We start from the raw sequence: 12,975 nt of genomic DNA, 5'->3' as shown, positions 1-12,975 counted from the left end.
CGTATTCGTGAGAGGACGCCAGGGCACAACCTCGCTGTACAGCAGACGTTTTATTGTCATTGGCCGAAAAGCCATTATTCGACTAGGGATGTGCACCAGGTTTTGACCACCTGAATTACGTGGTCTACACAACACATCTGGCTTAAGCCAGTGGTGGCCTCCCCAGAAGAAGTCAGCTAGACCCCTCTGAATGTTGGTGATCAGAGCTTGAGGAGGCTGGAGTGCTATGATCTTATGCCATACGATTGGAAGCACCAGGTTGTTTATTAGCGCTGAGGAAGCGCCTCTAGCGAATGACTTCCAGCCAGTGTAACGCGAATTCCTGTCACAGGAATTCTGAGATCATATAAGTGTGACGTGGCAGTTCCTGATTGGTTCGTGTTGGGGAACCCCTTCTCGCTGCCGACGTGACGTAAATTCGCGCACGCGCACTGGTGAAGCGCGAGTTTCGGCCCAAGGTTCTTATTATTATTATTATTATTTTTTTTTTATTATTATTTTTGTATACAAGATCGAGGCTCGAACCATGATCGAGGCTCGAAATTCCATGCCCGAACCTCAGCGCAATCCAAGAGGATTCACTTGTTATCGTTACCCGTGCCTTAAGTGACAAGATATGGAGCATCCCTTTCCACTTTGATAGTTTCTGCTTAATGTTATCTAAGAAACCATCCCAGTTTTTCTTCATATAGCTTGAAGTTCCCAAATGGATGCCTAAGTATTTAAACCCATCCGTTTTCCATAACATTCCTCCTGGAAGAGTTGGGGGAACCATATGTGAAGCCTGTGACCCCGATAGGGTATCTGGGTACAGAGAAAGAGCTACACTTTTGTTCCAATTTACTCTTGCTGATGAAGCAAGTTCAAATTTGGCAAAACACCAGGATAGCTCAAAAACATCTTCCTGGTTTTTAACCACAACACACAGGTCGTCTGCATATGCTGATGTAACAATTTTGGAATTGTTTGACAAGGACAAACCAGATAAAGTGGTACGAAGGAGAGCCAGTAAGGGTTCGATGGACAGTGTGTACAACATGCCTGACAGTGGACAGCCCTGACGGATGCCACGCTGAAAGGGGAAAGGACGACACAGACTATTATTTACTTTTAGCAGGCATGATACATTGTTAGAGAGAGAGAGAGAGAGAGAGAGAGAGAGAGAGAGAGAGAGAGAGAGAGAGAGAGAGAGAGAGAGAGAGAGAGAGAGAGAGAGAGAGAGAGAGAGACAGACACAGAGAGAGAGCCAGAGAGACAGACACAGAGAGAGAGCCAGAGAGACAGACACAGAGAGAGAGCCAGAGAGACAGAGACAGAGCCACAGAGGCAGAGACACAAAGAAAGACAGAGACAGAGACAGAGACAGAGAGAGAGACAGAGCCAGAGACAGAGAGACAGAGCCAGAGAGACAGAGACAGAGAGACAGAGCCAGAGAGACAGAGCCAGAGAGACAGACAGACAGACACAGAGAGAGACAGACTCAGAGAGAGACAGACTCAGAGAGAGACAGACACAGAGAGAGACAGACACAGAGAGAGACAGACACAGAGAGAGACAGACACAGAGAGAGACAGACACAGAGAGAGACAGACACAGAGAGAGACAGACACAGAGAGAGACAGACACAGAGAGAGACAGACACATAGAGAGACAGACACAGAGAGAGGCAGAGAGAGACTTTTGACTTTTGAAGCTCTTTTTATTATAAAGGTAAGAAAACCACACAAGTCATGCAAATAATAAAGTCACCACAATTCCAAACATGTGCAGCCGAACAACAACAATAAAAACACTAAAATAAAAAACTTAACAAACCATTATCAAGTTTACAAAACCCACCCTTTACACACCATTTTTCCACAAAGGTTTGTAAATCATCTTTCATTTGGCAAAAAGAAAATTCCAAGCGTAACCTTGCCATGACCAGAGCCTTAAACACAATTACCACATCACATAAAATATCAGCATTTGGCAGGAGCTTTGCTTTTCTTGTCTTGTAGATTGCTAATTTTCCAATAGAAATTAAGAAATTAACAAGAGCAGTCTCAGAGCGTTTTTTGTAACTAAGTGGTATTCCAAAAATAAAAACACGTGTAGAAAAAGAAAAGTTCATACGATTAAAAAAAGTTGATAAAAAACCAAAGAAGGGAGAGAGTCTTGCACAATCTACGTATGCATGGAAAAGGTCTTCAGAAATCATACAAAAGGGGCATTCCACTGAATTATCCTCATTAAAACGATGTAATAAAACATTGGAGGGCAACACCATATGGGCGAGTCTCCAAGTAATATCACGAGTTCTTTTAGCAATCGGTGAAACATACATTGCAGACCATTGCGGATGGGAGGGAGACCCAGAAGGCAGTTTCTCTTTCCATCGAGCCCCAAAAGAAACTGGCTGTAACGAGGGAAACCGAACTGAGATACACAAACGATACAGTCTCTTTTTATCCTTGCTGGAAAGTGGCGATGAGGATAGCAAGATAGATGTTGTGGCGCTATCAGCCGGCAGGCTAGAGCTAGCACAGATCTGTGGTGGTGTATGGTGGTCACCAATGTTGGCGGTTAAGCTCAGGCCCAAGTGCCTAAAAACAAACAGGATTTCCTGTAGGACCTTGGCGACGCTCCTCAAAGATCTGATGCCAGTTCTTACTTGAAGATGTCCTGCGGAGAACCAACTATTCCTGTTACAGTCACGAAGGTCCCGAGTCGTTTTCACGCCAGCACTCGAAAAACGTTGCACAAAAGCATGTGAGTGAGGAATAGCAGGAAAGAGGGCATTGTAGAAAAGGGGTTCCCGGAGGAACCTTTCACTGTTGTACGTCCCCATTTGCTGAGTTACTGAAACGGACCGCCAGACGTTCAAGACATCTTGGTAAAAGTCAGGGAGTAGCGAAGCATCGACATGTTGCAGCCCCATGAAAAAGAGTTCACAATTGTACCCAAGCATGCCGGCTTGTTTTAATATACAGTTTGCAGTAGATTTCCAGGGCAAGGCCTCCAGAAATATAAAACGATGAGCTGTAGAGACTCGGAAGGCCATCACCTGAAAAAGAATGTCCATAAGCCCATGACCTCCTTCCGCCAGTGGGAGGCAAATAGTCTCTGGCTTTAGCCAGTGTTTGCCATCCCAAAAGAAGTCAAGTAAGCATTTTTGGATTGACGACACCAACGTTGCAGGTGGCTGCAAGGCAATCATTTTATGCCATAAGAGAGGGGCCACCAGGTTGTTAATGACCAGGGCGCGACCTCGAAAAGACAAGGTCGACAAAATTCCTCTCCATCTGTTTAATTTATTGCTAATTTTGTGGAACAAACCATCCCAATTCCTTTTGACAAAACCAAGGGTTCCAAGATAAACACCGAGGTATTTCACACCTTCTTTTCCCCATGTCAAATTCATAGGGAGAATTGGAAGGGCAGAAGGTGGCGTACCGCCGACCCAAACTGCTTTGCATTTCGACCAATTAATTTGCGTTGTACATGCTTGAGAGTAGACCCGTAGGCACTCAAATAGCAGAGCAATGTCATTACTGCTGTGAACAGCAACACATACATCATCAGCATAGGCCGAAATGATAACGGGCTTTTCTGATGGAGTCACTGAAACTCCCATAAGAGAAGATCGTAAACGAATCAAAAGGGGCTCAATGCAAAGAGAGTACAAGATTCCAGATAAGGGACAACCTTGCCGAATTCCCCTCCCAATCCGCAAAGGTGAACAGAGACCATCATTGATTTTGATCAAGCTAAAAATGTGATTATACAATAAGGATACATATGAAATAAAGGATGCCCCAAAACCAAATTGCTTTAAAATGTGAAACAAATACTCATGATTAACAGAGTCAGAAGCCTTTTCTTGGTCAATAAAAAAGAGACCGGTATGTTGTTGTTGAAATGCACACACATCCCACAGGTCTCGTACCAAAAAAATGTTATCGTGCATAGATCTGTGCATCACAAGGTACGATTGATCCTGATGTATAACTGTGCTTAAAACAGTCTTTACACGGTTAGCCAGCACTTTGGCAAAAATCTTGTAATCTGTGCAGACAAGAGAGATTGGGCACCAGTTCTGTATCAATTGCAGGTCGTTTTTCTTAGGGATAAGGCAAACAACTGCACGCCGACAACTAAGGGGTAACAATCCCTCACGCAGACTGTATAAAAACACTGAATGCAAAGCAGGACCAAGCATGTCCCAAAAGGTTTTATAAAATTCAGCTGGTAACCCATCAAAACCAGGAGCCTTATGATTAGCAAGGTCATCTGGCGCAGTTTTAAGTTCACCGAGAGTAATGTTCTCATCCAAGACATGCCGCTGATGCTCATCTATCTGCGGTAAAGTGGTCGTAATATTCTGCATTGCAGGCACATCATTAGGCTTAAAGGAAAACACATTCTCAAAATAAGACCGAACAAAATGAACAATCTCCGTATTATCACTAAGAATATGCCCATCACTAGCCCGAAGACTAAGCATTTGCTGGCTCGCCTTCGTCATCTTCTCAAACTTAAAGAAATCTTTACAACATTTGTCTGAGGACAGTAAACCATTCACTCTCAGCCTGACTAAGGCACCAATACCATTTTCTTGAATTAATTCCTTAAGCAGAGTTTGTTTTTCAAAGAGGAGTTGACACCGTTTTTCATCACTGAGAACCTCAGCACCTTCCTGCAATCGTAGAATTTCTTGTTTCAAGGCATCAATACATAATTGTTTACTTTGAGAGCAATTGGTTTTGTATTGCTGACAGAAAACACGTATCTGCGCTTTAGCATAGTCCCACCACTGACAGAGATTTAGGAAACGATGTTGGAAATACACAACCTTGTCCCAAAAAACCACAAAGGATGATTTAAAGAAAGGATCGCTCAGAAGGGAGGTGTTAAAAGACCAATACAAGGTGCGGCGTTTGAAACGAGGAAAAAAAGCACAGTTTTACCAAAGAATGATCAGAGAAACCAGAAGGGACAATAGCCGTATATGTCACAAGATTGATAGCAGAGTTAGGAATATAAAATTTATCAAGACGAGCAAGTGAAAGATGATTTAGTAAAACCCGACACCAGCTAAATTGCTGCAGGTTTGGGTGTTGTTGCCGCCATACATCGTTGAGGTCATGCCGCGAAATTATACTGGAAAGAGGCCTACTTGAAGCTGGATGTGGCTCTGCACTGTTCCTATCTAAAGTTGGGTTTAAAGTACAGTTAAAGTCACCCCCTAAGCACAACAACGTACCAGAAGCTGTATTACTAAAAAACCAAGTGCCAATCAGCTGTTGCTGCCAATCAGCCATGCAGTCTGCAGTGGCACGAGTTTCTTGCAATAAAAGTACATCAATCTTTTCCCTCCTGGCTAATTGCACAGGCTGGGACCTACGCAGCTGACTGCGCCCACCATTGATGTTCAAACTTGCTATGTTCATAAAAACATAGGCAGCAACACAGCCATTACAGGTTTAATTCTGTCCTTGCTGTGACAAGGTACCTCTTATGTCTTTTCAGTGATTTATCAGAAATATGAAGGGCCGCAGATTGTTGTACAACTTCCTGAGCCCCAATAATGAAGGCGTGAGTGTCAACGAAGAAATCACAAATTTTCACGCGCCTTTTACGGTAAGTTTTTTTGTCGGAAATCCATGATTTCAGCAGGAGGGACAGAGTCTCCAGAGACATGCTCCGATGAGAAGTCGGCCACACCATCACTCAGTGAGGCAACGGAAGAACCCTCATCAGAGTCACAATCATTGCATTGAGAGTCCATTGCTGAAGCAACGGGCTCATCAACGTGACAATCTGAGACTTCAACACTATCACCCTGCTGACCATGAGCTTTACAAGGCTCAGCTGCCTCAATGGAGGATTCGATCACAGACACATCACTAGTTCCTACACACTCTTCACTCCCCACAGAGGGAGGGGTGGCACAATCAACACAAGCTTCAGCAGGGGACACACATGGAGGCTCAACCTCACATTGAGGTTTACCCTCAGAACACTGGAGCGACTCAGGTGCTGTTTGGCCAACACATAAATTTTCAGCATTTATCACATTACCCTCAAAAGATTCTGAAGGCAGAGAGGGTTGAGCAATTTCCTCAACTGGAGGCAACTGCTGAGGAGGAGGTTGCGCTCCATCGTCACCTTCACTAACCACTTGGGCGTAGGTTGGAGGACCAGCCAATACCTTATTATCAGGCTCGTTGAGGTCGCTAGAAGGTGAGAGGGTTCTTTTCCTGGTTCTCTGTTCGTCTACAATGGGGTTTGTGTCAGCACCATCCATACTGTTTACATTATCGACAACGATCTCAGTAGAGCCTTGCTGTTCATCACCATTCAGGCTAGTGACTCTATCCGTGGACTTTTTCGGGCACGAGTCTTTTAAATGACCATATTGACCACACTCAAAACAAACTAGAGACTCTGTGGAGACAAAGACCCGATAAGTGTAACCTTCGACCTTGAAGGGCAATACCGCATTTAAAGAGGTTACACCACGCGGTAAAATCATAAAAACAAAACGACGAAACGACATGACGTGTTTTAACCGGTTATTTTTTCCTCGTACAGGAACCATTGTAACTGAAGAGACGACAGAACCAAGTTTGTTTAGTTCAGTAACCAGGTCTTTGTTCTTAAGGAACGGAGGAGCATTAGAGAGAGAAACCCTTCTGCTCACCTTCACTCCTTCATTCCTCTTTTCTCCCGCCTCTGGAACAAACTCCCTCACTCTCTTCAATCCCACTCCACCCTCCAGGTCTTTAAAACAGCTGTTCACCACCATCTCTTATCCTCCCCCATCCAAAACCTTGATCTTTTCTACCCCCACTAATTTCGGTCCCCTTGTGTTTTATACCTCCCCCCCCCCCCCCTTCCCACGCCTCCTCCCCCCAAGCCCTCTCCCTCCCACACTTCTCCCTGCTCTCAAATGTTGTTGTTGCGTGCTTCCCCTTCTCTCCCCATCTTGTCTTCCGCTCCCTCTTTTTGTATATTTTGTTTGTCTGGTTGATTTGTTTGTGAAATAAATGTTAGCTCTTTCACGAGCCTCGATTCAGTATCCCCAAAAAAAAAAAAAAAAAAAAAAAAGCCTCGACCCTGTTTTCAAAAAAAAAACAAAAAAAAAACAACAACTGGACGGTGGTCCAGTTGAGTTAACAAACACGTCAGGAGCAAAGAAAAGCCCGTGCTCGACTATTTGAGCAACCATGGGCACTGTGGAAACAAAGATTACCACACGTTTATTCATACGAGAAGCCGCTTTTACATTATCCAAACCGATTATCTCTCCGACGGCAAGGATAATGGCCTCGACGTCGATTCCCGACGGAGGTGGACAAACTAACCCGTGCTTCCGGGTTAGCGCTTCAAGAGACGTGTAACGAGAGCTATCCGCCATCGTTTCCACGTTTAAACAAAGGATAAATGTATAAATGGTTAATGAAACCAAAAAGCTCCAGTAAACAAATGAAAAATATAAATAATTACAAAAAAAGAAACGGAAAAAAGTATTGTTACAGACGCGGTGGTGGATGTTGGTTTACCGAGCGGTTTGGTATGACCGCGCCTGCACGTTTACCCGATTATACTCGAACGTTGACTAAGTCGCGCTATGCTAAATCAATGATGGAAAAGGACACAACGGCTGGATTAAAATGACACGACACCAAGGGTTCAGTTCTCAAGACCTCCGGAGGAGGTTATATTAGGGCGGAAGGTTAGATTACAGGAATGAGAGGGACAGCATAGAAAGATAGGCACTTAGACACACTTATCTTATTCCCGACAGACGACAGATAAACGGGACAAGGCTGACTCACACGGGGATTGATGGCAAGGAAAGCGGGTAGTCGATGGCTCAAGGTGCACTCTTGGCTCAAGGACAGAATCGACCCGGTCCGGTCCAAAGATGCGGGGAGGTATCGTCGCGCTGGGGGTGGCGTCCTCTGCTCTCCGTAGTTCAGGCGCATCTCACGTCACGTCCGGTAAGTGGCCGCGTATATCCGGCGGGGAGTGACACGCCCTCGGCTCGTTAGCTCCGCCCCAGATGGAATCGGCCCGTTGCTTCTCATTGGGTGCGTGCGGGGGGGGGGGGGGGGGGTTACCTGCTCCGCCCTTGACGAGGGGCTGACAGGGAGCCCCTTCGTGGTAACCCCGTCGGAGCGCATGGTCAATGGCGGCTAACCGAGCCGGTGTGAGGACGCACACTCCCCCGCGCCGCGCCGTTGTTGTAGTTGTTGTTGTAGTTGTTGTTGTAGTTGTTGTTTGGGGAAGAAGATGGGAGGAGGTATGGGAAGGTCCTAAACTCACTACTGGTGCCATATAATCACATTCTGGTGCAACGAAGAGTCAGAATTAATGGAAACGAGTCCTTAACTGACATAGACTAAGAATAACTAGCAAGATGTCCGAAAGTTGTCTACGTGAGATGCGGTGGACCTGGGCACGACATTTAATGGGGGAAAAAGGGGAAGGTCGGTTCTACAGAGTGTTATTTACAGGCAATGGGACTAGGGAATGGGGGATTGGGGATAGTTGGGGAGTATTGGGGAAATAGGGGAGTATTTACAAGCGGATATTGAGGCCAAGTCCCATATCCGCAACAGTATTATGATTTGTAACACGAAGTGAAAAAAACCGAAGAGGGAACCACCCTAAGAGGGAACCCTTACCGGTCTCACCACGTATGCTCTCTCACTTTCTCACTCTCAAGAGGGGGGGAGGGATGATAACGTGGAAGGGGGATACACAAAAGACGGCACAAAGGTGAGAAGAGGTAAGGGGAGGGTGAAGATACAAACCACGAGCACGGAGTTACAAGGCCAAAACACGAGCAGACGCCATGACACCGCACCCAATGCACCGACAGCCAACAGGTGGCGAGAGAGAGAGAGAGAGAGAGGACAGGGGACAGAGACAAAAGGGACAGGCCCTGTCCATGGGGACCGATCAGCATTCTGACTGTGACCGCGCTGCCCTGACGAATGTGGGCAGCAGGGAATGGGAAGATTTGGACACTGACTTGCGTTGGGGGGTACAATCACCATGAAGAGGCATCCCTAATAGTGACTGTCCCTCTTGGTGGTCATCAGATGTGCTTCCTCCTCTCTGATCCACCAATAATAGTGGTCTTAATAAACGTCAACTTCACAGATCTGTCCATCGAGGCTGCTGTAGCTCACGCAGATATTGTACGTATTGCATAAACATTTTGTTCACAGGATGTCCCAAATTCTTTGTTGTGTCTTCCTGGTTATTGTCTCATTTGCTCTGACAGACCTGATTTATGCGCTGGTGGTGTCGCTGTGCATGTTTGTTTCTCCCTCTCTACCACCCATGACACTCACTGTTCACTCTTCGTAATCTATGAAGGCTTTGATTCCCACCATTATAGCTGGTTTGATGTTGGTTATCACACCTCAGTACATGGCCGAGCACCAACGTCATACTGTGAAACGACTGGAATTACTTGGTCTGTTTCTTTCCAAAACCCCATCTCACTAAATAACAGACTTTCTTTACTGGACTTTATCATGTCAAACCTTTCCTCAAACTTGTCTTCCTCTTCTGCAGATCCTTTGGTGTCTTCTGACCATGTTTTCGTGCCAAGAGGGCATCTGCTCAAACCGGATCGTACAAACCCGTTTGGCAAGTTGCTCAAGCTGATTGGTCCGGCCAAACATCCAGTCTTTCCACTCAAGACTGGTCCATCATTACATCAGCTCATAACATTCATTGCTCCTAGAATTTCTTCAACAATTGACCGATTTATCTTCTTCACAAATACATACCATCACACATTCAACCTTTTTGTCCATCATCTCAACGGGTTTCTCCTCACACTTTGGGAGCATTGTGCATCTGCTATATGAAGAGCCAGGGCCCAAGATCCGACTCACCTTCACCAGACTCTCGCCAGCCTCCATAGCCTGGACAGAGCTGGTCAAGCCTGTGTCTGGTGTACATCTCCCTCCCATTCCTTTCACCCAAAATGATGGAGTCGATCTGGACACTTTGAGAAAAAGCAGAGTTCATGAGTGAATGCTGTCATCACTCAAAAGGACAAGGTCCCACATATGTCCCTTGCTGTACCTACTCTTTCCACCATTACAGGATGTTCTCCATAGCAGGTGGACATTTCCTGTCATGGTGGACATGTTTATGACCTGACTCAACACCTCTTCTGCAACTGGTCCTGGTGACATTCGTGCTCTTGTGAACGAGGAAAGTTTCCGATCCAAATTCTTTGCTAACCTTCCATCGGTTGTCGTAGTTAATGCAACAATCACCTGCATCGCAGATTAATGACGTCGGTCGGTCACATCTTTTCCCTGCCATGCTGGGGCAAAATTGGTCAGAGTAATCTAGAAGTTTCTGAAACCAAATGAAGTGGCCACAAACATATAGAAAGTACCAAAATGGGGAAGTAGAAAACAAATGGATTGGTGATTAAATATAGAATCGAGATTATTAGAAACACAAGAATCTCCCATGATGAAGCTGATTCTGAGGGCCTTCCTCTCTCACCGCAGGCAGGTTGGTGGTCTTTCTGTCTTCTACCGGCTCCTCTCCGGCCTTGCTCTCTCTGCTCTGTCCCCTAAATATTCCTACAGGTCGTACAAGATCTGCCAGCAACCCTCTTATGATTAAACTGCCAAAATCAAGACTCTCTGTTCACCTTCACCCTTTCATTCCTTTTTTCTCCCGCCTCTGGAACAAACTCCCTCACTCTCTTCAATCACATTCCTCCCTCCAGGTCTTTAAAACAGCTGTTCACCACAATCTCTAATCTTCCCCCATCCAAAACCTTGATCTTTTCTACCCCCGTTAAAACACCCCAAATCCACTTTATTCAATCTGACTTCATTCCTGAAATTCCTATACAGTCACGTGAAAAAGTAAGTACACCCTATGTAAAGTTTTGACTTTTTCAACATATTTCAACATACAGCTATTTGATCTTCATTTCAACAATATTGATAGATAAAGGTGATATAATATAACAAATATCATGAAACATTTACATTTTGTAGTCCATTGTATAATTTAAATAAACATAAATGCAAATTTCGCATGTGGAAAAAGTAAGTACACCCCTACATTTATCACTACTTCAAATACCTAAAATTAGAATCAGGTGCACCAGCTCAGGTGCAAATGATTAGAACATCGTTAGAGGATCTTGGAGGAACCTGTCTTATTTAAACCTCAGGCATTTCGTTTCGTTTGCTCTTTGTTGTTGAAGTGTGCGGCGTCACCATTCCTAGATCAAAATAGCTCTCTGAAGCCTTCAGAAAGAAGGTTATAGATGCCTGCGAGTCTGGGAAGGGATTTAAAAAGATCCCCAAACAATTTGAAATCAATCATTCGACTGTCTGGAAGATCATCACAAGTGGAGAAGATTCCAAACAACTGCCAACTTGTTCAGGCCAGGCCGCCCCAGCAAGTTCAGCCCGAGAGCAGACCGCAAGATGCTGAAAGAAGTCTCTAAGAACCCCAGAATGTCATCACGAGACCGACAGGTAGCTATTGCCACTGGTGATGTCAAAGTGCACGAGTCTACCATTAGAAAGAGGCTGCACTAATTTGATCTACATGGGAGGTGTGCCAGGAGGAAACCTTTGCTGTCCAGAAACAACATCAGGGCAAGACTAAAGTTTGCCAATGAACACCGAGGCAAAGACCAGCACTTCTGGAACAATGTGCTCTGGGCAGATGAGTCAAAGGTAGAGCTATTTGGCCACAGTACCAGAAGACATGTTTGGCGAAAACCAAAGACAGCATTTGACCACAAGAACCTGATACCAACTGTAAAGCATGGTGGTGGAAATATTATGGTTTGGGGCAGCTTTGCTGCATCAGGGCCTGGGCACTCACCATCATAGAATCCACTATGAATTCTTAATTGTACCAGAGGGTGCTTGCGGATAATGTGAGGCCATCTGTCGGGAAGTTGAAGCTCAACCGAAGGTGGACCTTGCAACATGACAATGACCCTAAACATACCAGTAAATCCACCAAGGAATGGCTGAAAAGAAAGAAATGGAGGGTTCTGGAATGGCCAAGTCAAAGCCCGGATCTAAATCCCATGGAGATGTTGTGGGAGGATTTGAAACGAGCTGTGCATGCAAGAAACCCCTCAAGCATCGCACAGCTGAAAGAATTCTGCATGGAGGAGTGGGCAAAAATTTCTCCCAGTCGATGTCAGAGACTGGTAGACAGTCATAAGAAATGCCTACTTGAGGTTGTTTCTGCCAAAGGGGGCAATACCACCTATTAGAGCCAAGGGTGTACTAACTTTTTCCACATGCGAAATTTAAATTATACAATGGACTACAAAATGTAAATGTTTCATGATATTTGTTATATTATATCACCTTTATCTATCAATATTGTCGAAATGAAGATCAAATAGCTGTATGTTGAAATATGTTGAAAAAGTCAAAGCTTTACATGGGGTGTACTTACTTTTTCACGTGACTGTAAGTGTTCATTTGCTTTATACCGTGTCTGCATGTTTATACAGGCTTGGATCTGTTGAGTGGAGGATCTGCTGTCCCCCGGTCATGTGACCAGATCCTCAGCTCTGATTGGTGGACGTTTGTGACGGACATACATACATACACCGGACGGACAGACAAGCGCTGTTCCACGGTATTGCCCTACGGGCTATGCCGTAAATATTCTCTGTATTTAAATATAATCCTTCCACATAAAATAACACAAAACTTGTCATTCATTCTAGGTTTCTCCCCCTGAAGTGAAACCTTCCTCGGAAAATTCACCCTCCCAGAGTACGAAGCTTAGTTCTATGTTGGACAATCTTCAATCTGACCTCCATCGCCAAGGGGTCACAACCCAGGCCAAGGGCATCTGCGCTGCCTGCAATAAGCCCGTCGTTGGACAGGTGAGTCTTTTCTTGGTAATCCGTTCATGGTGTTCGATTTTGCTGATAAATTGGGCCTATGTGGT

General features: G+C 45.1%; 1 protein-coding gene across 1 annotated transcript in view; it reads left to right on the top strand.

Moving 5' to 3' along the window:
- LOC137433026 (paxillin) overlaps nt 1-12,975 on the top strand; it is a 71,036-nt gene that overhangs the window by 44,354 nt on the left and 13,707 nt on the right. The window contains exon 6 of the mRNA XM_078783852.1: nt 12,749-12,910. Coding sequence (XP_078639978.1) covers nt 12,749-12,910 — 162 coding nt within the window. The remainder of the gene's footprint in view (nt 1-12,748; nt 12,911-12,975) is intronic.

This window comes from Myxine glutinosa, chromosome 8, assembly GCF_964187855.1.
Source record: "Myxine glutinosa chromosome 8, kmMyxGlut1.1, whole genome shotgun sequence".
Lineage (NCBI taxonomy): Eukaryota > Metazoa > Chordata > Myxini > Myxiniformes > Myxinidae > Myxine > Myxine glutinosa.
Note: the sequence above shows the minus strand (reverse complement) of the source record. Positions and strands in the feature narration are given on the sequence as shown.